The sequence below is a fragment of the Elephas maximus genome, chromosome 20 (genome assembly GCF_024166365.1).
Source record: "Elephas maximus indicus isolate mEleMax1 chromosome 20, mEleMax1 primary haplotype, whole genome shotgun sequence".
In the NCBI taxonomy this organism is placed as follows: Eukaryota; Metazoa; Chordata; class Mammalia; order Proboscidea; family Elephantidae; genus Elephas; species Elephas maximus.
Window position 1 is genome coordinate 15597476 of NC_064838.1, and position 25885 is coordinate 15623360.

At 39.5% G+C, this 25885-nt stretch overlaps 1 protein-coding gene across 1 annotated transcript in view; it reads right to left on the reverse strand.

Annotated features, from left to right (window-relative positions):
- The window catches only part of TAFA4 (TAFA chemokine like family member 4), a 130680-nt gene that overhangs the window by 11291 nt on the left and 93504 nt on the right, over positions 1-25885 (reverse strand). The window contains exon 4 of the mRNA XM_049863386.1: positions 4228-4383. Coding sequence (XP_049719343.1) covers positions 4228-4383 — 156 coding nt within the window. The remainder of the gene's footprint in view (positions 1-4227; positions 4384-25885) is intronic.

The window sequence follows — 25885 nt, forward strand, 5'->3', positions numbered from 1 at the left end:
CAGGCAATGCTAATTGGAGAGGACAAAAAGATGAAGCCATAATCACAATCTCATCTTTGGATGGGTGGTTTTCTCTGGTCACAACTGATACAAAAAAAATCAAATATTTATATAAAACTTACCCTGCACTGTCTAATATTGAAGCTTCTACCCAAATGTGCCCATTTAAATGTTAATTGCAAAAAATTAAAAATTCACTTCCTCAGTCTCATCAGACACTTTTCAAGGACTCAATAAAATAGTTACACCTGGTTATTGGATAGTTTTATGGATTGAATTGTGTCCTCCAAAAATGTGTGTTGTAAATCCTAACCTCTATATAACTGCAGAAAATTAAAACAAGTTCATGAGAGCCAAAGTACAACCTTGAGTATATCCCACCTGAATTTAGAGATCATCTCAAGAATAGATTTGATGCACTGAACACTAACCACTGAAGGCCAGACCAGTTGTGGGATGATATCAAGAAGGACATCATACATAAAGAAAGCAAAAGGTCATTAAAAAGACAGGAGAGAAAGAAAAGACCAAAATGGATGTCAGAAGAGACTCTGAAACTGAAAGAACTGAAGAAAAAATTCAAGCCTCGAGTTGCAATAGTGAAGGGTTCTATAGGGAAAATATTAAACGATACAGGAAGCTTCAAAAGAAGATGGAAGGAATACACAGAGTCATTATACCAAAAAGAATTAGTCGATATTCAACCATTTCAAGAGGTGGTATATGATCAGGAACTGATGGTACTGAAGGAAGAAGTCTAAGCTGTTCTGAAGGCATTGGTGAAAAACAAGGCTCCAGGAATTGACAGAATATCAATTGAGATGTTTCAACAAACAGATGCAGTGACGGAGGCGCTCACTCGTCTGTGCCAAGAAATACGGATGGAAGAGATCCATAGTTATGCCTAGTCCCAAGAAAGGTGATCCAACTGAATGCGGAAGTTATAGAACAATATCATTAATATCACACGCAAGTGAAATTTTGCTGAAGGTCATTCAAAAATGGCTGCAGCGCATCAGAAAGTAAGGACGAATGGGGAAAGACAGATGCCACATGGAGATCTCCAAAGAACACCTAGAACTGTAGAGAAGCTGAGATAAGGATTGTCCCCCCAGAACTAGCAGTCTAGAAAGCCTCCCCCTAGAGTGAGTGGCTTGAATTTGAACCTTGAGCCTCCTGAACAGTGAGAAAATAAACTTCTGTTCTTTCAGGCCTCTCGCCTGTGGCATTTGTTACGGCAGCATTGGCAAACCAAGCCAGCTACAATACTAAGCAGTGCAGCACATAGAGACTACGTCCATCATCACAGAACGTTCTATTGCATAGTGCTGCATAGACTCTGTTCAGATGCCAAAGTGTTGGTCCCTCACTTACTGATCCTATGGCATTAGGGAAGCAGGTGAGTCTGTTTTATTTGCCATAAACACAAATTAAATGTCCATCAAAAGAAGACTAAACAAATCATGATATATTCATGCAACAGAATACCACGAAACAGTTAAAACACTGAGTTACATCTGTGTGTACTGGCACGCAAAGATCTCCACAACCTGACATTGATAGGAATAAAACAAGATGGATGAAGAAATGTCCGGCATGTTACCATTTATGTAAAATACATATTCATATGTGAATTCTATCATGTATTTTCTGAAGACACATCTCTAAATATACAAACATAGAGCAAAATGTATAAACAGATAAATGTAGTGACCCCCTAGGGTGGTGGCCAAAAGGTATTTTGTCATTTATGAAATTTAAAACAAGCCAGTTTAGCATAAGATATTACTATTTTCTTAACAAAGACAAAGATGCTGATAGCAATCACTATCCCATCAGTACCTTCCAGATACCAATAAAAGTGCTTTGAGTATTCAAAAACATTATTTAAATATAAGACTTTTTATATCCAAGGACTCTAGACTTGATAGAGTATAAAAATAGTATGTTATGATTCATAAATTCCTTTAGAAAAAATTTCAAACCTACAGAGGCAAACATACACAGTTGTTACCTTTTGAGACCAAACTCCAATTAGTGATGAGTCGGCTCTCCACTGTACTAAAATTCACTTACGTACCTTTGTCCCCCAGTCATGTACTTAGCCTTGGCTATAGCAGTCTAATTCTGAATAATCAGCCACTGAAAATTCTACAGAGCACAGTTCTGCTCTGATACACATAGGGTTGCCATGAGTCAGAATCAATTCAAAGGCAAATGGTTTCCTTTTGGCTTTTTTTATGGACCAGGCAATTGGGAGGGAGATGTGAACAGGAGAGACCTAGTCCCTGCCCTCAACATGCTGATAGTCTACAGAGAAAGGAACACATTCTACAAGTTTATACAACAAAATGGGATAAATGTCATTCACTGGAAGTTTGGGGAGATACAGATTTGAAAAAAGAGTGGGAAGTAGACAAATTGTGCGCTGAGAGGAGGTAGACAATGATTCTGGCAAAGAAATAGAAATGTAAAGCCCGGAGATGAAAGAGAATGGGAAGCCTCCAGTTTGACTGGCTACAGTAACAGAAAAGGGGAGAAATGAGATGGCGCAGGATCATGTAGGGCTGTGTCAGCCATGGTACGGAATTTGGATTTTATCTTAAAGGAAGCCACAGAGGTGTGGTTTTATGTATGGGAGTGCCATGATCAGTTCTGTTTTTATAAAGGACTCATTCTGGCTACAGGGTGGAGACTGGAAGAACAGGAGTGATAAATGTGGCAAGATGTTGGCCCCCAGACTGTGGAAGTAGCAGCTGGGATAGAGAAAAGTGGACTGATTTGAGAGAGGGGAAAGAAAGAATGGGCATGATTTGATCTTCTTTCAACTGACGGAGAAGGTAAATATACTAAACGGTCTTATCTGGGTTAAGGGTTAGGAACTTAGCAAATTTCTCTTAAATCCCTTTTTTTTATGCTAAAGATCTTCATCTCTTTTTATAGGTCCACAATTTTATCTACAATTCCCAAATTCAAAAAACACTCAAAAATGGAAAGGTTGATGGCAGCAACCCCAACTTGAGTTAACATGAGGTTCTTCATTTTGCCTTATCTCATTCTACATGAATATTCATATATTCCACTGCAGAAATATTAATATCTGTGATTATGGATGCTGCCAGCGAACGCACTAGGTTTCTTACATAATAGACCATGTAATGCACTATATTACCCTTCTAAAACAGCTTAAGTTGGCTACACATTTGGCCCCTCTGGTTTCGGATAAGAAATCGTGACCTGGAAATTTCCACTTTGGTTTTCCTGCTTTCAAAGGCAGCTGAGATCTTGCTGATACATACCGCTGTTGACCACACAGTGTGCACGTGTGCGTGGTAAGGGAGATGGGGTGTAGGACAGTCAGCTATTACTGTTGACTGTGCATAAGATCTGGAGTTCAGAATGTCTGCGTTTTAACTGCTGACCTTTGCATGCATTAGACACATGGAAATGTTCATTTTCAGAAAGGTTTTGCCGAGGTAGAGAAACCGCTAAAGGGCTAACCCTGTGCATCTGTCCCTCTGGGGACTGATACTTAATTCTAACAAGAATCTGCTGGAAGAAGCCAGGGGCAGCAAAAGGAATCAATCCCATGCCTTCACCTACAACCACCTGCCTTCATTCATTTAAACCACTGGCCCAGTGCTCTGCTAGGGGCTTTGGAGATTACCAGTGAATGACATAGAATCCCAAACCATTCTCAGGGAAGCTGTTCTACAGAGGAAGCTTTATAAGCATTTGGTAAAACAATAAACTAAAAAAAAAAAAAATACATGAATGTTACATTAATGAATCTGTATATTTGGATGTTAACATATAAAATGTAAAATATAAGTGTTAACAAAAAATGTTAATTACATACCATTAAGAAATGAGAAAACTGGGCTGCTTTTTTTTTTTTTTTTTTGAGTACAGGGTTTGAGAGAGGGGAAATGAGAGCACCTGGGGAAGCCACTCCTTTGGTAGGTGTATTGGAAGAGACAGGTGGATGAAGAATTTAATCACATCTTCCAATTGTCCTGTACTGTATCTTCTCACTGGCATCTCTCATTAAAGACTGACCATATTTATCAAGAAATTTTTGGAATTGAATTTATATCCATTTTTGGACTGACACTGACCTGGAAGTTAACCTTAGAGTCTTTGGGTTGCAAAAACAATAAAGTAGGGAGGTTCTTGGTAGTTTTAGGTCCTTTTGAATGCTGAAGAAAGTGGCCAGAAAGGTCTTACCTTCAACACAAGAAGGCTGTGCCCGAGTTGTGCCAGCAACCTGCCCCGGGAAGCAGGAACACTTGACCGTTTGGGACCGCTCTTCAATGCGGTTTTTGTTGCAGCACCTGTGCACGGCCACCACCTCACAGGTCCCTTGCTTGATCTGGTGGTGGCCTAGAAGGTAACGAGAAGGGAAAACAGACCCAACGCTTTTAGGAGGATATGACACCACCAAGAACATGGGCAATGCTATCATTACATTTTCCAACTTCCTGAGCTGTGCGTATCATCTTGTAACTTTTTACTTTGATATACTTTCAAATGTTTATAAAGGTCGCATTCAGAATAGTGCAAAAAACTCCTGTAAACCTGTGGTGGGCGAAATATCGGTTCCATCAACTTCACCCTCCTGGTATCACATCCATGATCATGTTGTATCACATGGTACTGACCTGCACTAACCTAGCGAGAATTTTTTTGAAGATTATTAGCAATTTGCAGAAGCAAGAGTGAGCTTATCTAGCAATAGGTGGAATGATTCCCATGGCTGGACCTGAGTGAGTAATCCCACCTTCTGAATCTGTCATTCTACTCAAATGTCAGTTCTAGGAAGGGAGCATATCTGACTGGTTACACATTGTTACAGATCGAATTGTGGCCCCCCAGAAGATACACTGAAGTCCTAACCCCTGTCTGTACCTGTAAATCTGACCCTGTTTGGAAATATGGGTTTTCTTTTGCTATGTTAATGAGATGTCATATGACAATTGGGGTGGGTTCTAAATCTAACCCCTTTGGAATGGCGTCTTATAAGAGAACACAACAGACACGCAGAGAAATACACACAGAGAGAAGACATATGACAATTTGTCAACAAACCAGGGCTACTGACAAGGAAGGACTCTCCCCTAGAGCTGATGCCCTGATTTGGACTTCCAGCCTCCAACACTGTGAGACAATAAATTTCTGTTCTTTAAAGCCACCCACTTTGTGGTGTGTTTGTTACAGTAGCGCTACGTAACTAAGACACATGACAACTATGGTAGCCAGCCTCTAAGACAGTCCCCTCCTACATTATACCAAGGTTACTCTGCATGTCCAACAGCATATGGCAGAAGTGAGGGTGTGTCACTTCTGAGATTTTTTTTATCTTGGGTGCTGCTCTCACTCCCTCGCAAATCACTGACTTTGGGGAAATCTTGCATGAGTAGCCCTGTGGTGAAGAAGGGAAGTCTCCTCCAACAGCCATATAAGTGACCTTGTAAGCAGACTCCTTATGCAGTCCCCTCCCATAGTGAGCCAGTGTTAGTCTGTGTGACAGTAGCAATATGGAGGCAGAAGGGATAGTACGTCACTTCCAAGATTACATCATAAAAGACAGTGATGCCTGTTCTCTTCCTCTCTCTCTGTTATCACTCACTGTGGGGAAAACCGTGTCAAGAGGAGCCCTGTGCAGAGGCCCGCAGGGTAAGGAACTAAAATAAAGTCTCCTGCTATCAGTCACATGAGTTGAATATGGAAACAGGTCCTCCAGCCCCAGTGAAATCTTCACAGACTACAGGCCCAGCCAAAAGCTTAACAGCAATCACTTGAGAGACCCTGAAACAGAACTACCCAGCTAAGCCACTTCCAGGTTCTTGACTCTCAGAACTTTATGAGAGAACATATGTTTATTGTTTTAAGTATCCAAGTTTTGGGATAATTTATTATGCAATTATAATATATAACTAATACACCAACTCTGGCTATTCCAGGCTGGAGAGATTACCTTGGCTCTGATAGAAATAATGTAAATAAGATTGTAGAGGCAATGTTTAGACATTATTAATGAAAGACAACATTTTTTGAATGCCCTCAAGCACCCTTGTGATTTTCAGATACGCCATTTACATATAAATCGTTATGTGAATTGTAAGCAATCTCATCTACTCGTTAAAACAGGTTTCTCCAAAGATTCCTACTGGTTAAGGCTTTGCCTGGTTTCTGTCACATGTGCTTCAAAGTAACAAAAGTAGCTTAAAAATATTCCGCAATTCAGACTTCTTATCAACGCAGACAGGCCTTCCTCAAAATCTCTATTATTCTGAATTTTTCTCTTGCCCTTTCCCGTCATACTATCTTAAGTGCTGGAGGAAGCAAAATTCAATTACTGGAGGGAACAAACACTACGGCAAAGCTTTATTTGTAAAACACATAAAGGCAGACCCTGTGCCCAGAGAATCAAACTATCAGCGAGAGCATCTTCAATCTACTCTGAAGAAAGCATAAATATGAAAGAAGTGATTAAAATCAAAAACCTAATTAAATCTTCACAACCAGTGTTGATTTCCCATAGAAGTTGTATACAATTGTAAAAAAATAAAATAAAAAATAAAAAGTAATTACAATGTCAGTAAAGTAGCATGAGACTTCGGCACAGAGTCAGCAGAAAAGTGAGGCTTGGGAAATGTTAACGGTGATTCTTGCTCTAGGTTTCTAATCACAAACAAGCACCTTCAGGTCAAATATTTCCCAACAGCTAATGACTAGCCATGTAGAGGGCCAGGATGAATTCGTACACAGTCATCAATCAGTGACTGCCCTTCCTGTTGGCCATCAGGCCTTAATGAGATTATCAAATGACCCTGGAAAGTCCCTAACGGAGGCAGCTCTAAACCTGATTTTTTTAAAAATGAGAGAAACATGCTTTAGTAACTTCTTGGAATGCTCAAGAAGTGATTCGGACGTTCGATAATTTCACAGTTTGCTTAGAACAGTGTTGCTAATTATATAATTTAGATAATCATGTGTCATGGATTGAATAATGCCTCCCAAAAATTTATGTCCACTCGGAACCTCAGGAGGTGACCTCATTTGGAAATAGGGTCTTTGCAGATGTAATTAGTTTAGGATCTCAAGATGAAATCATCCTGGAATTATGGTGGGTCTTATATCCAATGACTGGTATCCTTATAAGAAGAGGAGACACACACAGAGAGGGAGAGCTGCAGAGGAAAGAAGGCTATGTGAAGACAGAGACAGATGGGAGTGATGCACCTACAAGCCAAGGAAAGCCTGCACCACCAGAAGCTAGGAGAGAGGCATGGGATGGAATCTCCCACAAAAACTCCAGAAGGAACCAGCCCTGCCAATACCTTGATTTCAGACTTCTGGCCTCCAGAACTTTGAGAGAATGAATGTCTGTTGTTTTAAGTCACCAAGTTTGTAGCAGTTTGTTAGGGCAGTGCTAGGAAATGAATACACAACCCACAAACACAAGTAGCTTTCCCCCCCCCCACACTATTCCAGCAAGGACCTAGTTCATATTGCCTCTGAATATTCAATTTTCCTGGTCCAGGATTTTCTTTATTAATTTACCTACTACTGTGCTTCACGATTTTAAGATACATAGTTTTTCATCTTTTAAACAAATCAGGAGTTCTCCCAACTGGTAGCATTTACAATCATAAACAGCATTGCTTTACTAAACCAAAAACCAAACCAAACCCACTGCTGTCAAGTCGATTCCAACTCATAGTGACCTTTTACAATAGCGTGCAACTGCCCCCATTGGATTTCCAAGGAGTGGCTTGGTGGATCTGAACTGGCAACAAAAGAGTTGTATCGCTCACAATTCCACAGTGGATTTAATGCCAGGCTGCAGGCACTGTCCTGATTCCTTGCAAATATTAACCGTGTATAATCTTATAAAAATGCTATGGGATAAGTACTACTTTTATTTTACATGTGACAACACGTACAAAGATACCTAACCTGCCCAAAGCTGCACCACTAGAAATTGGAAAAGGTGGGATTCAAACCTAGGCAGTATAGATGCTTGCATAGGATATAGGGGAAGGTTCCCTTCTTGCTTTACTAGCTAAATATTTACCAGACAAAATGGTGTCTCTACCACAGCAAGCCACCGGACACAGCTCAGTTTCCCACCGCAAACATCTCTTCTACCCGATGACACTGTCTGTAGAATTCCCATAGAGGCTGTCTTTCAGGAAATGTGTACCCTGGTGACACTGGATCTTTGAATAAGGGTATGCCTCATTTCTTTGTCATCTACAGCTCTGTGCACTGAGTACCAGAAAGTCACTGACTATGCTTGCCTGAGCAGCCCATGTTGTAACAACATACAACAAGGTATGATGTATGATATTGCTGGATGGAAAAAAACAAAAGCTGATTACAAATAAGAAGCTAGTGGCTTTCATGGTAAACTTCCTTGTTCATTATGCCTGGTATCAAAGAGTGGCCACTTCAAATGACTTCACTTAAAACAGATGAATTTTCCCTCTTAAACAGCAGGAGAGTATTTTGGTTGGGTTCCATCTTGAAAAATGAAGCGAAACATATGTATGTAACATGAGGCCCATGCAATGAGTGAGAGGTTGTAGCTGCAATTTCTAATCCAAACCACTTGAGAGTTTAGATTCCATGGTATGAACTGGAGTACATGAAACTGAGGAAAGTAGAAGCAGGGCTGCTCTCTGGTAGGAAACTGGCCAAAGAGAAAATAAGCCACTATCCTCTTTGTGCTATTAATCCTTGTCAGTTGCTGGGTCATTTCCATTCCAGTTGTGCCTGGGTTGGTAGGTGGGTGGGTATTTATTTCTATTTATTTAACCAACACTTGGGTATACCATACTATTTACCAGACACTGTTCCCTGTGTTTTACACCTGGGGAAACTTAAAACTGTTACTTGATTCCTTCCCATGCTTCTGAAATTGTGATCGAGTTGGATATTTTCTTTTTTTAAAAGGAAGACTTAAAAATATTGGAATATAAGGTCCCTGGGCGATGCAAACAGTTTGCACTCAGCTGGTAACCAAAAGGTTGGCAGTTCAAATCCACCCAGAAGCACCATGGAAGAAACAGGCATGGCAATCTGCTTCCGTAAGGGTTACAGCCAAGCAACTCTATGGGACAGGTAGACTGTAACACGTGGGGTTTCCCAAGTCACTAAAACTACCACCACCACCAAGTACATCAAAAATATTGGCACAGCCGTAAGATGCAGGGTGCCTAGTTTCTCACCCACCAGAAAAGATAATGTAGACACCATTATGCATTATGGTAATCCTTACTACAAAACCGACTGCTTTGGGGTTGCTTTAGAGGATGGTCTAACTGTGTCTAGACAGTAAACTGGATGGTCTAACTGTGTCTAGACAGTAAACTGCTTAAATGCAGATCATTCTTTCCTTATTCAATACACTTTTGAGAAAATTTGCAAATAATGGGAAAAAGACCCATTTGTCCCAGTGGAGGCCGAGTCTTTCCACCATAAAAGGGATAACATATAAAACTCCATCTGCAATTGGAAGTTATACAGTTAAAACTACTTCAAAGCTGATAGAGAGAAGGTATCTGATTAGGGTGACTTTCTTCATGCTATTATTTCCCTTGGATCCTTTTCCTTTTGTTCAAATCCTTTCTCCCTTTCCTCCTCCTACCCAGCACTAGAAAACACACCCTCAAAGGGATGCCTCACATCTCAGTGATCTTCTTAGAAGGCATTTATTTGATTCTAGTGTGGTTTTCTCTATGGCATTCTCTGTCTCTCTCTCTCTGTGGGAGCAGAGCAGAAGAAAGTGAAGGCTGGAGTCACGATTTTATGATATGAAAGCAGGAAGAGGCCATGGCTGGTCACTGCCTTTGGCAAACATGCCCAGTATGTCCTGTGGTTTCCTTAGAATTCTCAAGTTTCCTCCCTTAAACGAAGCCTGGTTTGACTTTTAGTCAAAAAGGGAGATGTCACAGGATAGAAGTTAAGACTTGTAACCATGAGATCGTCAGTTGGACAAACGTGGTGATTTCATCGTGGAAGACAAGTATTTACTGAGGCCCTTATACGTGCCAGGCTCTCTGCTGGGTGTTGAGGACACAGCAATAAAGAGACACTTTTTCTCCAGTCTCAGAAAGTAGAGAAACCAAGTGGAAATATTCGCCATTTCTCCTAAGATGTAATATAGAAAAAGCACTGGACTTGCCATTAAAACTGTTAAGCTGGGATGCCAGCTTCCAGACTTGGGTAGTTCAATTAAGCCTCTCAGTCTCATTGTTCTTGAATATAAGTACTGAATTAGCTACTTCACATGATGGTTATGAGGTTTATATTCAAGTGCCTAATGAACATGGTGAGCTACTTGAAACACAGTGGGTGCTGAATAAATAACTTATTTGTTGGCATATTTATTCAATAAATATGTATGGGACATCTACCCTGTGCCAGGCATTGAACAGGCCAAAAAAAAAAAAAAAATCATTTTCCTTGTAGATCTTGTTTCAAGAATAAAAGAAAGAAAGAAAAGAAAAGGACAGAAGATATAATTTCAAATAGGGAAGCTCTAAGAAAGTAGGATTTGAGTTAAAAATTGAGGTAGGTGAGGAAACAAGTCACACAGAAATCTGAGGGAAGGAAGTGAGTGTGAGTGGAGCTGTGAGAGAAAAGGAAGATGAGGAGGAGGCCATACCAGAGATAAGGGAGGGCAAATCAGCAGGTAACGCAGGGCTTCAGAGGTCACTGTGAGAACTTGGGCTTGTATTCAAACTGGGCTGAGAAGCCACAGGAATTTTGATCCTAGAATGACCCAAACTGACATTAATTTTAAAAGGATGTGCTGTAATCAGAATAGAATAAAGAGGGGCAAGAATGGAACCAGGACACCGAGTCTGTCCCAATAACCCAGGGAGAGACAATAGTGGCCTGGAGCATGTGGTGGCAGTGAAGCAGGGAGAAGAGGTTAAATTTTGGATATAGCGATTAGGTAGATGTGATAGTATTTGTTGATAGATTGAACGTGAGAAGTGAGAAGAGAGGAGTCAAAAATTTGTTTGGAACAACCAGAAAAAAGAAATCCCTTTACACAAATCCAGGATAGCCAGGAGTTTGGTTATCTAAGTGATTTATGCAGCAGGTGTTCAGGAGAAAGGTTTGGTTTGAAGATGGACACTGCTCATCACTGGCATGTGCCATGGTATTTAAAGCTACAGGACTGGATAAAATCCCCAAGGGAATAACTATAGCTACAGGATTTAAAAAAAAAAAAAGAAAGATCACTTCAATGTTAAGGGGTTGGAGAGCTAAGAAGGAATGGTCAGTGGCTTAAAAAAAACAGGAGTGAAGGTGTGATGTTCCAAGCAAACAAAGGTATCAAGTAGAAGGGAGTAATCAAGTTTAAATGTTGCTACAAAGTCAAGTAAGATGAGTACCTTCAGATATTGCAAGAAGGTCATTTGTGGCCTCAATAAGAAAAGTATCTGTAGAGCAATGGAGGTTAATCTTGACTGGAATGGGTATGAGATAGTGTGGAAAGTGAGAAATTAGAGACAATAATTACAGCAACTTTTCAAAAAAATTTTGTTGTGAAGATAAGGAATGAAGTGGAAATGTAACTGGAAGCATATACCGTCATTAGCAATTTATTTTTAAGATGTGAAATGTTACAGCACGTTTGTATGCTAATAGGAAAAAATTGTAGAGTGGAAGCAATTGCTACAGATGTCTTTGAGTAGGTGGGAGAAAATGGGAATCTGAGCACAAGTGGAGAGGCAGGCTTTTGATAGGGGCACAGACAATTTATTTATAATTCTCCCAATTTTCTGCATATTATCCTTGCAGAGAATGATCAATATGGGGGCAATGAGGTTCTTACTATGTGAGAAGTCACAAAATCATCAAAATAAAAAAAATGTCTTGTCACACACAAAGCCAGTCCCCACACAATATTAGGAACTGTCCTGTCAATCAGTCTTTCAGTTATTGTCCAGAACATTCTACAGTCCAGATAACTCAGAAGATGCAGAATTTCATTAAGTCAATGAAAGTGACGTTGGAAAGATGCTTGAATACCACTCAAAGACACTGACTGTGCAGACGGCAGAGTGGAGTCAACAGCTGAAGAGGAGAAAGTTAACGGGATCGGCAAACAGCTAAAGAGGGGCCCTTGGGAAAATTGTTGAAGCTCTTGGAATATTTCTGTGCATATTTGTGATCATGTGGTAAAAGGCAGTTACAAAATGAAGGACAGTATATTATGCCATTGTCTAATTTTTCCCTGAAAACTTATGTGGCAAAATCCAGTCTAAAAATTATAACCCAGATATATCTTCCTTTTCCCCATAAAAGCTGGGTTAATTAATAATATAAAATTTTAAATATTAACTTGAGACACCATGTACCTTTTAGTGGACCAACTCTTCCTGTATTTCATAAGAATTTCCTCAAACTGTCACTTATTTACTTCATGGACTGAAAAGGTAGAATGCTTTTCATTAAGGAGTATCACTCCAGAAACATGACTGTGCAAAACATATCTTTTGGGGTTACTCGTGTTTCTTAAACAGTCTATATGCATGGAAGAGACCCATATTTATGCCTATTCCCAAGAAAGGCGATCCAACCGAATGTGGAAATTATAGAACATCACACACAAGCAAAATTTTGCTAAAGATCATTCAAAAATGGCTGCAGCAGTATATTGACAGGGAACTGTCAGAAATTCAGGCCAGTTTCAGAAGAGGACGTGGAACCAGGGATATCACTGCTGATGTCAGATGGATCCTGTCTGAAAGCAGAGAATACCAGAAGGATGTTTACCTGTGTTTTATTGACTATGCAAAGGCATTCGACTGTGTGGATCATAACAAATTATGGGTAACATTGCAAAGAATGGGAATTTCAGAACACTTAATTGTGCTCATGAGGAACCTTTACATAGATCAAGAGGCAGTTGTTCAGACAGAACAAGGAGATACTGATTGGTTTAAAGTCAGGAAAGCTGGATTATATGAAGAAGAATGGGGCATCAGGATTGGAGGAAGACTCATTGACAACCTGTGTTATGCAGATGACACAACCTTGCTTGCTGAAAGTGAAGAGGTCTTGAAGCACTTACTAATGAAGATCAAAGACCACAGCCTTCAGTATGGATTACACCTCAACATAAAGAAAACAAAAATCCTCACAACTGGACCAAAAAGCAACATCATAATAAATGGAGAAAAGATCGAGCTTGTCAAGGATTTCATTTTAGTTGGATCCACAATCAACAGACATGGAAGCAGCAGTCAAGAAATCAAAAGACACATTGCACTGGGTAAATCTGCTGCAAAGATGTCACCTTGAAGACTAAGGTGCGCCTGACCCAAGCCATGGTATTTTCAATCGCATCATATGCACGTGAAAGCTGGACAATGAATAAGGAAGACCGAAGAAGAATTGACGCCTTTGAATTGTGGTGTTGGCGAAGAATATTGAATATACCATGGACTGCCAAAAGAACGAACAAATCTATCTTAGAAGAAGTACAGCCAGAATGCTCCTTAGAAACAAGGATGGAGAGACTGCGTCTTACATACTTTGGACATGTTGTCGGGGGGATCAGTCCCTGGAGAAGGACATCATGCTTGACAGACTACAGGGTCAGCGGAAAAGAGGAAGACCCTCAACGAGGTAGATTGACACAGTGGCTGCAACAATGGGCTCAAGCACAACAATTGTAAGGATGGCTCAGGACCGGGCAGTGTTTTGTTTTGTCATGCATAGGGTCGCTATGAGTCGGAACTGACTCGACGGCACCTAACAACGACATGCATGTGCATATAATACTTTGGCTTAAGTCCAACTCTTTGTAGAAAATTAAAAACAAAAAACCAAACCCACTGCTGTCTTACTGATTCCAACTAAGAGTGACCCTGTAGGACTGAGTAGAACTGCCCCACAGGGTTTCCATGGCTGTAACCTTTACAGAAGCAGACTGCCACATCTTTCTCCTGCAGAGTGGCTAGTGAGTTCCAACTGCTGACCTATCAATTAGCAGCTCAGTGCTTAAACACTGTGCCACCCAGGCTCCTTTTATAAAGCATTGGGAAACACAAATTATAAGACATGATCTTTGTCCTCAACTGCTGGTAGTTGGGAACCGGTCTTCCTTAGTTTATATCAACATAGATTATTTTATTACCGAATTGTATTGAAGAATGTTCCTGTCCTTAGGAAACATATTTTGTGATTTGCCATTTACTTTTCAAACAATTCAGAAAAAACAAAATCTAGATAGGCAGATATATATTTAGATTGATGTCTCCAATATGGTACAAGGTTAACAGGTGGTTAGCCTAATGCAGGGTATACAGAAATATATTATACATTTCTTCCAACCTTTCTTTAGATTTGAAAAGTTCCCAAATAAAAAGTTGGGAAGTGGGGTAGTTAACATTATAAGAAAGAACTAGAAGACATTACAGGCTCCTCTGGTCAAATAGCTACTGTTATGTATATACTGCTGTCACATCTTTGCCTCAGTTTCCATTAACTACAAAATAATAAACCTTCAGAGGTCTGATTTAAGCATTCAATGGTAATACAGTAAAATGCTGAGAATGGTTCCTGTCACATAGTAAGTGCTCAAATATTACTGGAAGTAACAACTAGTAGTAAAAATATGATCATAGCTATTAATACCCCCCATTACTATCATTACAATCTGCCTTTTTAAACAACTACTCAACTGGGAAGATCTGTAAATAAATGCAATGAGAACTTGACACACTTAGGTTTTGTTGTTGTTGTTTGTTGTTAATTATCTTCAGAATAAAGAAAAAGCCAATAACTTCTAGGAATAATAATTTTTATTGCAACGGCCCCTTGCCCAACTGATAATTCATTGAATTTGAAACTTGAGACAGTCAAAAAACCTTAATTTTTTCTTACTTGGTGTATGAATACCAACTCTTCCTCAGCAAGTATTCATCTAATTCCTCCTTAAACCCTAAGTTTTCCAATTAGAAGCCAGCCTGTCCCAAATCCTGGGCATCTCTAATGGTGTGAAGCATGACGCCATCCCTGGCGCATTTGACTGCACTGGGTTCTCCAGTTCCTGTTTTTCTGACACCAGGTTTCACTATTTCCTAATATTTACAAAGGTTTCAAACAACAGGGCCACTGGGGGACAGGAAATCAAACGAAGTGCCTCCCTATGCTGAGGCCAGAAGGCTTCCCTCCTCAGTCAGACTGAGTACCTTTCTTCTGTACTCAGAACATAATTGCAGAGGCATAGAAGAGATGGCATAAATCTCTCTACTGGGAGGCAACTGACGAGGCAGGAAATTGACATCACACTTCACTGGTCCCGCCCCCCCAGTCCCAGTCACCCCACCCCTTTTCCCACACTCCTGTAGATGCAGGGGACACCTAAGTGTAAGATTCGTCAAAAGAAAAACAAACAAAAAAATAGAATTGCCTGTGTTCAATTTCAAAGAACCTGTTACAAAGACGATAGACATTAAACCTAGAGTAAAAAGAGAAAAATAAACAAAAGGACTTGTTTTACTTGTTCCAAGTCCCTTTCAGTTTCTGTATTTGTGATTTCAACACTTCCCGCATAGCTGGATAAATTTTGTATTTGTTCTTCTACAAAATTTATATGCAGAATAATCTCAATAGAAAAAAATAAATCTATGTACCTTTTTTTTTATAATGTGGAAATTGGTGATAAGTTTCTATTTGTACATGTAAAATATAAAAATATATATACATACTTAACATTTTAAAATATATTCTAGGCAATTTTGTTCTATTTTACTTCTAAGTAAAATAATTTCCAGCAGTAAACTGTGTATTTTTTAATCATAGTCAGTAATATTTTATGTGATATTTAAAATTAGTCAAACATATTTTTACTGGCATGTTAAAAAAGCATGTTATACATGTCATTATCTATGCCCACAGTTAAAATATCAGAATGCTACCTGGACATGGCAACAGGGACCTCTCCTTAACAGTACTTAGCAGAGCCAGCCCTCAAGGGATTAAAAAAAAAATGTATTTCAGTTAAAGACAATGGAATAAACACCTATGTTTATCTCTTCTTCTTCCTAAGATCCCACTCAAACTACAGTAAAGGAATACAAAAGGTCCAAACTCACAAGAGCAAAGAACATAAATGGAGGCATCAGCATTCGAGAGGCATTTAATGGATTTCTGGAGGATGGAAGGCAGGTGGATTAGGAGTGACTGGTCCAGACAGGCAAAAGTGCGCACCGAGGGGAAAAGATTGGTTCACTTCCAAGGACCTCAGCTAGGCTGGAGACTTTGAGGCATGGGCTTGAAAGCAGGAGGATTGGTTGACCATCAGTACACTCTAAAAATAAAGCCCACAAGTCACCAAGTCTTGTCCAGGGTCAGAGATTCCAATCTTCCAATGAGGTACAACTTTTGGGGAAAGTCTCCAACATGAAAGAGACCAAAACAAACAACCAGAAAAAGTAAAACTAGAGGAAAGAGAACTAACGAAAGGAACAGAAGAAGGCCTAAGAGTAGTAATAGTAGTAAGAATACTACAAAGGAGAAGATTAAGCACTTATTATACAGCTAGTATTCTAAGTGATGATACATAGATAATACATCTATGTATACCTAATTACTTATATATGTATAATATATACATAATATTTATATGCACACACATATTTGTAGGCATTGCTAATTTCTCATAATTTTTTTCCATAATGCTAAGGTTTTTATTAGTAAAACAAATTTTATTTCTTTCATGTGTTGCATTTTTTTCAGATTTACTTAAACAGCCACAAACCCACATGCACACACAACTCCTTACAAGAACATTGGTGAATAATGCTTGCTAAAAGCTCCAAGACAAGTATAAAAATCCCACTGAGTGTTATTCAAATAATAACTAACAATCTTTTGTCCAATTCTTTCCTGAGCACCATTTCTTAAGTTATAAGATCCATGAGAGCAAAGACTAACTCTCTGATTCAGGGCTGGATCCTCGTAGTTCTTTTAGAACTAATAACTCTTTCTCTAAACGACTTTTTCAGTTAACCAGACAACTACTGCTCCCAATCAGGTATCTAAGAAGAGAGTGTCTACTAAATCAAAAAGCCTTTGTTAACGTCAGCTCAGTCATTCTCACAAAGGGTACACAGTACCTCTTATACAGGGAAGAATCCCCCATAAGAACAAATAAACAAAGATTGTGGAATGGAAAAAGCTTAATTAAAAAAATTTTTTTTATTGTGCTTTACGTGAAAGTTTACAGCTCAAGTTAATTTGTCATACAAAAATTTATACACATATTGTTATGTGACATCAGTTACAATTCCTATGATGTGACAGCACACTCCCCCTTTCCACCCCAAGTTTCTTGTGTTCATTTAATCAGTTCCTGTCCCTTTCTGCCTTCTCATTCCACCTCCAGAGAGGAGTCACCCATTCGGTCTAGTGTATCTGCTTGGTGGAAGATTAAATGTTAAAGATGAAGGAGTGTATTGTAAGGCCTAAAACTTCATTTGCTGCTTTGACATGTTTGAGCCTCACAGAGTCTCAAAGGATTACCTGAGTTCCCTTGCTCTGGCCAGATATGCCCCCATCCAGGGTGAAAGACTGCCTACCCAGCTAGCTCCTTTATCAGACACACAGTTGGACTTCATCTGGTTCTAAACCTAATGGGTTTCATTTCCCTGATATCCTGAAGAATTACTCAAACAAGCCAATCACATTCTCCTATGGCGCTGGGACACACCGACCTCTTGTTACTACTACAAAGCTTGCCTCCCAACCACTAGGGAGTGGTTTACTATATTCCTAAGTGAAACCCCAGTGTGGTTCTGCATGGTATGCGGTATCCTCCTCCACCAGACTGTGGGTATATGTGACTAATAAACTGCTGTCAACCTCAAATATATATATTTGTGTGTATACATATATATTTATACAGTATGGGAAACCCTGTTGGCGTAGTGGTTAAGTGCTATGGCTGCTAACCAAAGGGTTGGCAGTTTGAACCCACCAGGCGCTCCTTGGAAACTCTATGGGACAGTTCTACTCTGTCCTACAGCGTCGCTATGAGTTGGAATCGACTCGACAGCACTGGGTTTGGCTTTGGTTTTTATATGCACTATGAGTTTTTTTTTTTTTTTTTGGTAAGGAAACCCTTTCTAATCAAAACATATAACTAACAGGCATTAGGAAGGACAATTACATATTTGACTATGTGAAAAGGAATTTTCTATGTGGCAAATAAAAATAAGAAAAATCTAAACACAGGAAGGGGTTCCACTTACATTTAGGATGTAGAAAGCTGCAAGAGAAAGTCACTCCGCCCTAACAAGAAAAAGATAATCTACAAAACTATAGCTTTTTTTGAGCCCTTAAGAGAGTCAAAGAAGCATTCAGGTGAACTAAATTCCAAATGATTACAAGCCCCTCTGAAGACTGTAAGAAGCCCAAAGCGTTTGACCTTTGTCAGAACAAAGGAATAGGTAAAGGTGGCTGCCATAAAAGTGAGTAACGAGAAAGCAACTGAAACTTTAGCCATTTCTTAAAGGCTAAATGTGATCTGGGAGTCCCAGACACAATGAGAATCCTACTTACTCTTTTCCAACATCCTCCATTGAGTGCTCATGAGAAAGATTGGAGGCAGGGCAGAAGAACAGAGAGACTCCCTTGGTGGGGCAGGCATGCAGTTGGTGATCAGCTGCCATTAGGGAACAGGCACAGAATGCACATTCTGGAAGTTTCTTGCATGCTATGCAAAAGTCATCTGCACCCCCAGGCAAAGGTCAGTGACTACTATCAGAGGGTAGAAAACCTGACTCTCCCTGCCCATACTGACACCAGGCAAAAACCACCTGGCACTAAAAACAAAAGAACCTACTCATCCCCAGGATCCTGCAATGTTAACAAGCAGAGGTCTGCTGCCATTGGGGGAGGGGGTGAGGGGTGTAGTCATATTCCCCACCCCCACCCATCCACAGACACAAGGGACAATCCAGTTGTCACAGAGGGTGAAGTAGGAGAATCAGAAGCACTGATAAAGTCCCACCCCTGAAGCTCCAGTGTATAGAGGCAGCCTAAGGCTGATGCTGGAGTCAAAGAACCAAGAAATACCCTTTCCCCGAACTCAAGCCTTGCAATGAGTAATAAGCAACTCCAGTCTACCACTGGAAAGAGTACTAGAGCAAAGAGGGGACCACCTCCAGGACACAGGTATACAGGGTCTGCTCAAAGCTGAGGGTGAAGTAGGAACATTGAAAAAAAATGCTCTGGTCATCCAAGTCCCACACTAAAAACAAAATAGGAACAGTCCACTGCTGAAGGAATGCAAAACCTGTATAGGGCACTGAGGGTAATGATGGCAACAACAACATCAACAAAAATCTAGCTCATCTAAACTGACTCAACTAGAAGAGATGGGCCTATTTCTGGTTATAAATACAATTTACCTCAGTCTCTGTCCTACATACACTGGGTGGCATTCAATAAAAAAATTACAAGACACACACAAGAAAACAAGAAAAAATCACCCAGAAGACAATGGAGCAATATCTTTAAATACTGAAAGAAAAAGTCCTGTCAGCTCAGAATTTTATATTTCAAAAATGAAAGTGAAATATCACCAGAAAACTAAAGCAGAATTCAAAAAATTATTCAAAGAAAGTAGGAAAGGAAAAACAGAGGGACAAAAGAGAGAAAGAAGCTGTAAGTAAAAGGCAAAATGCACAAAAAATTATTCAAGTGGCCATATTAATAGTAGATTAAGTATCTTTCAAAACAAAATGCATTCCCATAGACAAAGATGGCCACTTCATAATAATGAAAGGGGTGATTTAACAGAAAGACATAGCATTCATAAAGTGTATACAATACGGCTTAAAAGTACATGAAGCAAAAGTGATGGGATTAAAGGGAGAAGAGGCAATTCTACATAGTTCACGTCTTCTCAGCAACTGATAAAATAACGACAAAATCAGCGAAGACACAGATCAGAATAAATTATCAACTAACTTGACATAATTAATATTTATAGAATACTATACCCAACAAGAGCAGAATATACATTTAGAGGCATATAGGGAAAGTTTACCAGAATAAACCATATTGTGGACCACATAAGAAGTCTCAATAAATTTAAAATGATTGAAATATAAAGAGAATCTATCTGAATACAAGGAAATTAAACTAGAAACCAATAATAATAAGAAAACCAAAAAACACCAAATATTTGGAATTAGCATTTAAATAATCATCAGGTCAAAGAAGAAATCACAGAAATTAGGATGTATTTTGAACTAAATGATAATGAAAATGAAGATAAAATAAAAACTTTTTCAGATAAAAAAAAAAGGGAAATTACTGCCAGCAGATCAGCATAACAAGGGATATTAAAGGAATTTTTTCAGATGGAAGGAAAATGACACTAGCTAGGAATTTGATCTACACAAGGAAGTGAAGAGTACTGGAAACAGGTGAAACGTTGGAACATATGACAAAATTTTTTCTTATTTTTAATCTCAAAGTTATAATTGTCTAAAGAAAAAATGACAGCTTTTTAAGGGTTCAAAACAACACAGAAGATAAGAGGAATGAAATGGAAGCACGCTGTTATAAGGCCCTTACATTACATGTAAAGTGGTATATTTGAAGGCAGACTGTGATAGGTTAAATATGGTAGAGTCGGAAACCCTGGAGGCGTAGCGGTTAAGAGTTCAGCTGCTGACCAAAAGGTTAGCAGTTCGAATTCACCAGTCGCTCCTTGGAAACTCTATGGGGCAGTTCTACTCTGTCCTATAGGGTCGCTATGAGTTGGAATCCACTCAATGGCAACGGGTTTGGTTTTGGTTTTTATGGTAAAGTCTAGAGCAGCACCATCCAAGAGAACCATCTGTAATGTGAAAATGTATATCTACACTGTCCAATATGGTAACCACTACCCACATATGGATACTGAGCACTTGAAATGTGGATTGTGCACCTAAGGATATGAATTTTTAATTGAATTGAACTGAATTAATTAAAAACTTAAATAACCACATATGGCTAGTCTTCACCATATTGGATAGTCTGATCCAAGAACAACTGCTAAAAACAAATGTAAATTTTTTAAATGAAGTAAAACAAAGAGCTATAGATAAAAGTAATAATGGAGAAAAACATGGAATCATACAAAATACTCAATTAGTTCAAAAGAAGACTGGAAAAGATAAAAAATAGAAATAACATATGAAGGAAGAAAACAAATAACAGTTTGATAGATTTCAACTCAACCATATTGACAATTATATTAAACCAGAAACCAGTAATAATAAGAAAAACCAGGAAAAAAACACCAAATCTTTGGAAATTAACATACTTTTAAGCAATCATCAGGTCAAAGAAGAAATCACAGAGAACATATTTTACCTATAAATCATCTAATATACCAATTCAAAGACAGATTGTCAGAATGGATAAAAAACAAAACCCAACTATATGCTGTATACAAGAAACACACTATAAATATGAAGATATAGATTGGTTAAAAGTAAAAGAACTATATATATACACACACACACACACATATGGCATCCAAACACAAATCAAGTGAAAACTGAAGTGGCTATATTAATATCAGATACAGTAAACCAGAAAAAAGTATTATCAAAGGCAAAAAGGGAGCTTCATAACCATAAAGAGGTCAATACAGACCAAGATGACATAAAAATCCTAAATGTGTACACATCTTAACACCAGAATTTCAAAACACACAAAACAAAAACTCATTGAACTGAAGTAGAAAGACAAATACACGATTACATGTGGAGACTTAAAACTACTCAGTAATTAACCAAACAAGTAAACAAATAATCAGCAACTGATTGATATTTTTGGAACAACTCTACCCAACAACATCAGAATACGCTTTTTTTTTTCTTTTTCTTTTTTTAGTACAAAAGGAACTTTCACTAAGATAGATCACAGTCTGTTGTTGGTGGGTGCTGTTGAGTCGATCCCAACTCACAGTGGCCCCATATGACAGAGTAGAACTTCCCCATGAGTTTGCTTTTATCTTTATGAAAACAGAACCATATCTTTCTCCTGCAGAGGCAACTGAATGGGTTTGAATTGCCAAACTTTCGGTTAGCGGCTGAGTGCTTAACTGCTGTACCATCAAGGCTCACTAGATCATATTCTAGGGCATAGAAAAACCTAAAAGGACTGAAATCATACAAAGCATCTTCTCTGACCACAAAAGAATTAAACTAAAAAGAAGTAACAGAAATATTTGGAAAACATCCACCATTAGAAATAAAGCAACACGATTAAAAAAAAAAAAAAAAAAAGCCTGTGAATCAAGGAAGAAATCACAAGATAATCAGAAAATAGTTTGAATAAAATGAAAATGAAACATGACATAATAAAGTCTGTAGGACACTGGGAGGGGGAAATTTATATCATTAAATGCTTGTTTTCAGAAAGAAGAAAAGGTGTCACATCAAAAGGTTAAGCTTTCACATAAAGAAACTATAAGAAGAGGAAATTAAACCAGAAGCAAGCAAAAGGAATAAAACATCAATGGAAGAGAAATAAATTTTAAAAATAGAGAATAACTGAAACAAAAATAAGCTCTTTGAAAAGACCAACAAAATAGATAAATCTCACCAGACGAATCAAGAACAAAAGAGAAGAAGCAGAGCCAACATGGTGCCCTAGACAGACACATCATGCTGTCTCCCTGCAGCAAAGACTCGAAAAACTAAGTAAAACAGATACAAACTCCAATCTTGGAACCCTAAGCATCAAATGAAGGAATAAATATATCAAATACTGAATGGAAGAAGAAACTGAAGGAAAACAGAAAACAAAGAGAGGTATGGAGTAGAGGTCCCCTGCCAACTAACAAGGCACAGCATCGTCATCTTGGAGCACAGCCATCAATGACCCCGGACAGGGAGTATGGGAAGGCAAGGAGCTCCCAACAGGTGACAGAGCACCTGGTAACCAGGGAAAAATGCTTTCCCATCCCTCATAATTCTGCCCCATACACCACCTCCTCCTTTGTTTTCCCTTTCCTCTTTTTCTCCCTCCCACCTAGCCTGTACCTCACTTCTACCCCTTCCCGCTGGGCCATGCCAAACCACACTGCCTAAAGAAGTACCAGCCTAGGTTCGCCCCACACTACCTGCTGGCTCCAGCCATGCCTTTTTTTCTTTTTTTCCAATCTCCTCTTTTTTTTCTCCCTTCCATCTAGCCCATATCTCACCTCTACCCCTTTCTTCCGGGGTAGCCATGCCTCCTTGGCTAGAAAGACACTAGCCTACCGCCAGCCCGGGTCCACTCCGCTCCCCCTCCCCTCAACTGGTCAGTGCCTGCTGCGGCATTTTCTTTTCTTTCTTTCTTCCTTTACTTTCTCTCTTCCACCTGGCTCTGAAACTCACCTCCACCCATTCCCACTGAGCTATACTGTGCCACCTTGGCTAGAGATACATAAGCCCACCACCAGCCCAGGTCTGGGCTGCTCCTGCCATGACTTTTTTTTTTCTTTTTTTCCTTTCTTCCTTTTTTTTCTTCTTCCAACCTAGCCTCGTATACTACCTCTATCCCTTCCCTCCAGGCCTGCCATAAGTAGAGAACTACCAGCCCACGCAAGCCTGTATCACCCCACACCCCCACCTGCAAGCTCCCACCATACCACTTTTACTTTATTTATTTTTCCCTTTCCTGGTTTTCTTTATCCCTCCCCCCCTCCACCTAGCCCTGTACCCCATACCCCATTACTACTCATTGCCACCAGCCCATGGTGTGCGACCTTGACTAGAGAGAGATGGGCCCAGTACCACAATGGGTGCACCATACCTTTCTTCTTTTTTCCCCCTTTCTACCTTTTCTTTAGCCTCCCACCTAGCACTGTACACCACCTCCACAGCTTCCTGTCGAGCCTCACTGTATCACCATGGGTAGAGAGCTACCAGCTCGCTGCCACCCCTGGTACCACTTACCCATCCCTACTGCGCCATTTTTTATTTTATTTATTTACTTATTTTTCTTTCCCTCACACCTAGCCCCATAAGCCACCTCCCTACCTCCCCCCCAAGCCACACTGCACCATCACAACTAGACAGCCACTGGCCTACTGCTTTCTACTATCCACCTACCCTGTACATCATGTCTCCCCAATTCCAACCAGCTGCTTGGTCTGCCCTTCCCCCTTATATTTTTTTCTATCTCTTTTACTTTCTTTCTTCCCCCACCTAGCCCTGTACCCCACCACCCTTTCCACCAGCCCTCGCTGTTCCGCCATGGCTAAAACATTTCTGGCTCAGGCAAGCCACCACATCAAGCCCGTACTGCCCCTCCACACCCGCCACTCAGTCAGCTGCTGAACAGAGACAAGCTTGTATCACCCCATCTGATACCCCTGCCTATCTGGTGAGAGGCTGTGAACACTCCCATACCCAATGCACCAACGTCAGGAGGCCAAGAGCACTTGCTTGATCTGCCCTCAGCCACCTCGCCAAAATAGCGTACCCCAAAGCAGACTCACCCTGTCTGCTGCTGCCCTGCCCACCTGGGCAAGGTGGTGAGAACTATCATGACCACAGACAAGAAAGCAGCAAAGCACACATGGCCTGCCCACCCTGACATATAAAAACAAAACAAAAAAACAGGAGAAAACAAGCATACAATCAATAAAGGAAGAAAATAATACCTTAATGTCTTAGAGACAGCCAAACCAAACAAATCAAACCCACTGCCACTGAGTCAGTTTTGACTCATAGCAACCCTGCAGAACAGAGCAGAACTGCCCCATAGGGTTTCCAAGGAGTGGACGGTAGATTCAAACTGCCGACCTTTTGGATAGCAGCCAAACTTTTAACCACTGTGACACCAGGGCTCCTTGGAGACGGAAGACAATATCAAAACATATTTTTAAAAAAGCAGCACGAGATGGCTTCAGCAAGTGACCAAAATAATCAGGTGGCTGTCCAGTAGAAAAAAAGGCAGCGTAACTACATGACACGGAATTCAACTTTAAGACTAATATTTAGGGCTCTCCAAGAGATTAGGAAAGAGATCAAGGAAAACACAGACAAAACCAAGGAAAAAATAAACAAAATCATGGAAGACACACACACACAAAAACAACCAAAACATAGCCAAAATCAATGAAAACCCAGACAAAGCAAGAAAATAATACAAGAACAAAATGACAAAATAAATAATTAGAAATCATATAAAAACAGAAACTAGAAATTCAAATAATAAACAACAAAATTTCAGAAATGGACAACTCAATAGAATGTTTTAACAGAGAATTTGAAACAATGGAAGACAGAATCAGCCATACTGAAGACAAATCCATGGATGCCACTTTGAGGAAAAATCAGAGAAAGGAATGAAGAAAACCTAAAAATTATGTTGAACACAATCAAGAGTAAAAATTTATGTATGATCATAGCTCCGTAACGGGGAGCAAATGGAAAACAGACAATATAGTTGAAGATTTGCTGGCAGAATACTTTTGAAGTATCGTGAAAGACAAAAAGCTGACCATCTGCGAAGCTCGATGAATCCAATGTAGGATAGACCCCAAAAGAAAAGTTATCAATACATATTATAATCATATTTGCCAACACCAAAGACAAAGAATACTGAGAGGTGCTCAAGAAAAGCAAAAACTCACTTACAAACAGGAAACAATAAGACTAAACTCTGATTACTCAGCAGAAACTACGCAGGCAAAAAGGCAATGGGATGAAACACATAAAACCTTAAAAGAAAAAAATGCTAGCCAAAGAAAACATATCCTGCAAAACTCTCTCTCAAATATGACAGCAAAATTAGCACATTTCTAGATTAACGGAAATCACAGGAATTTGTAAAAACCAAATCAAACTTACAA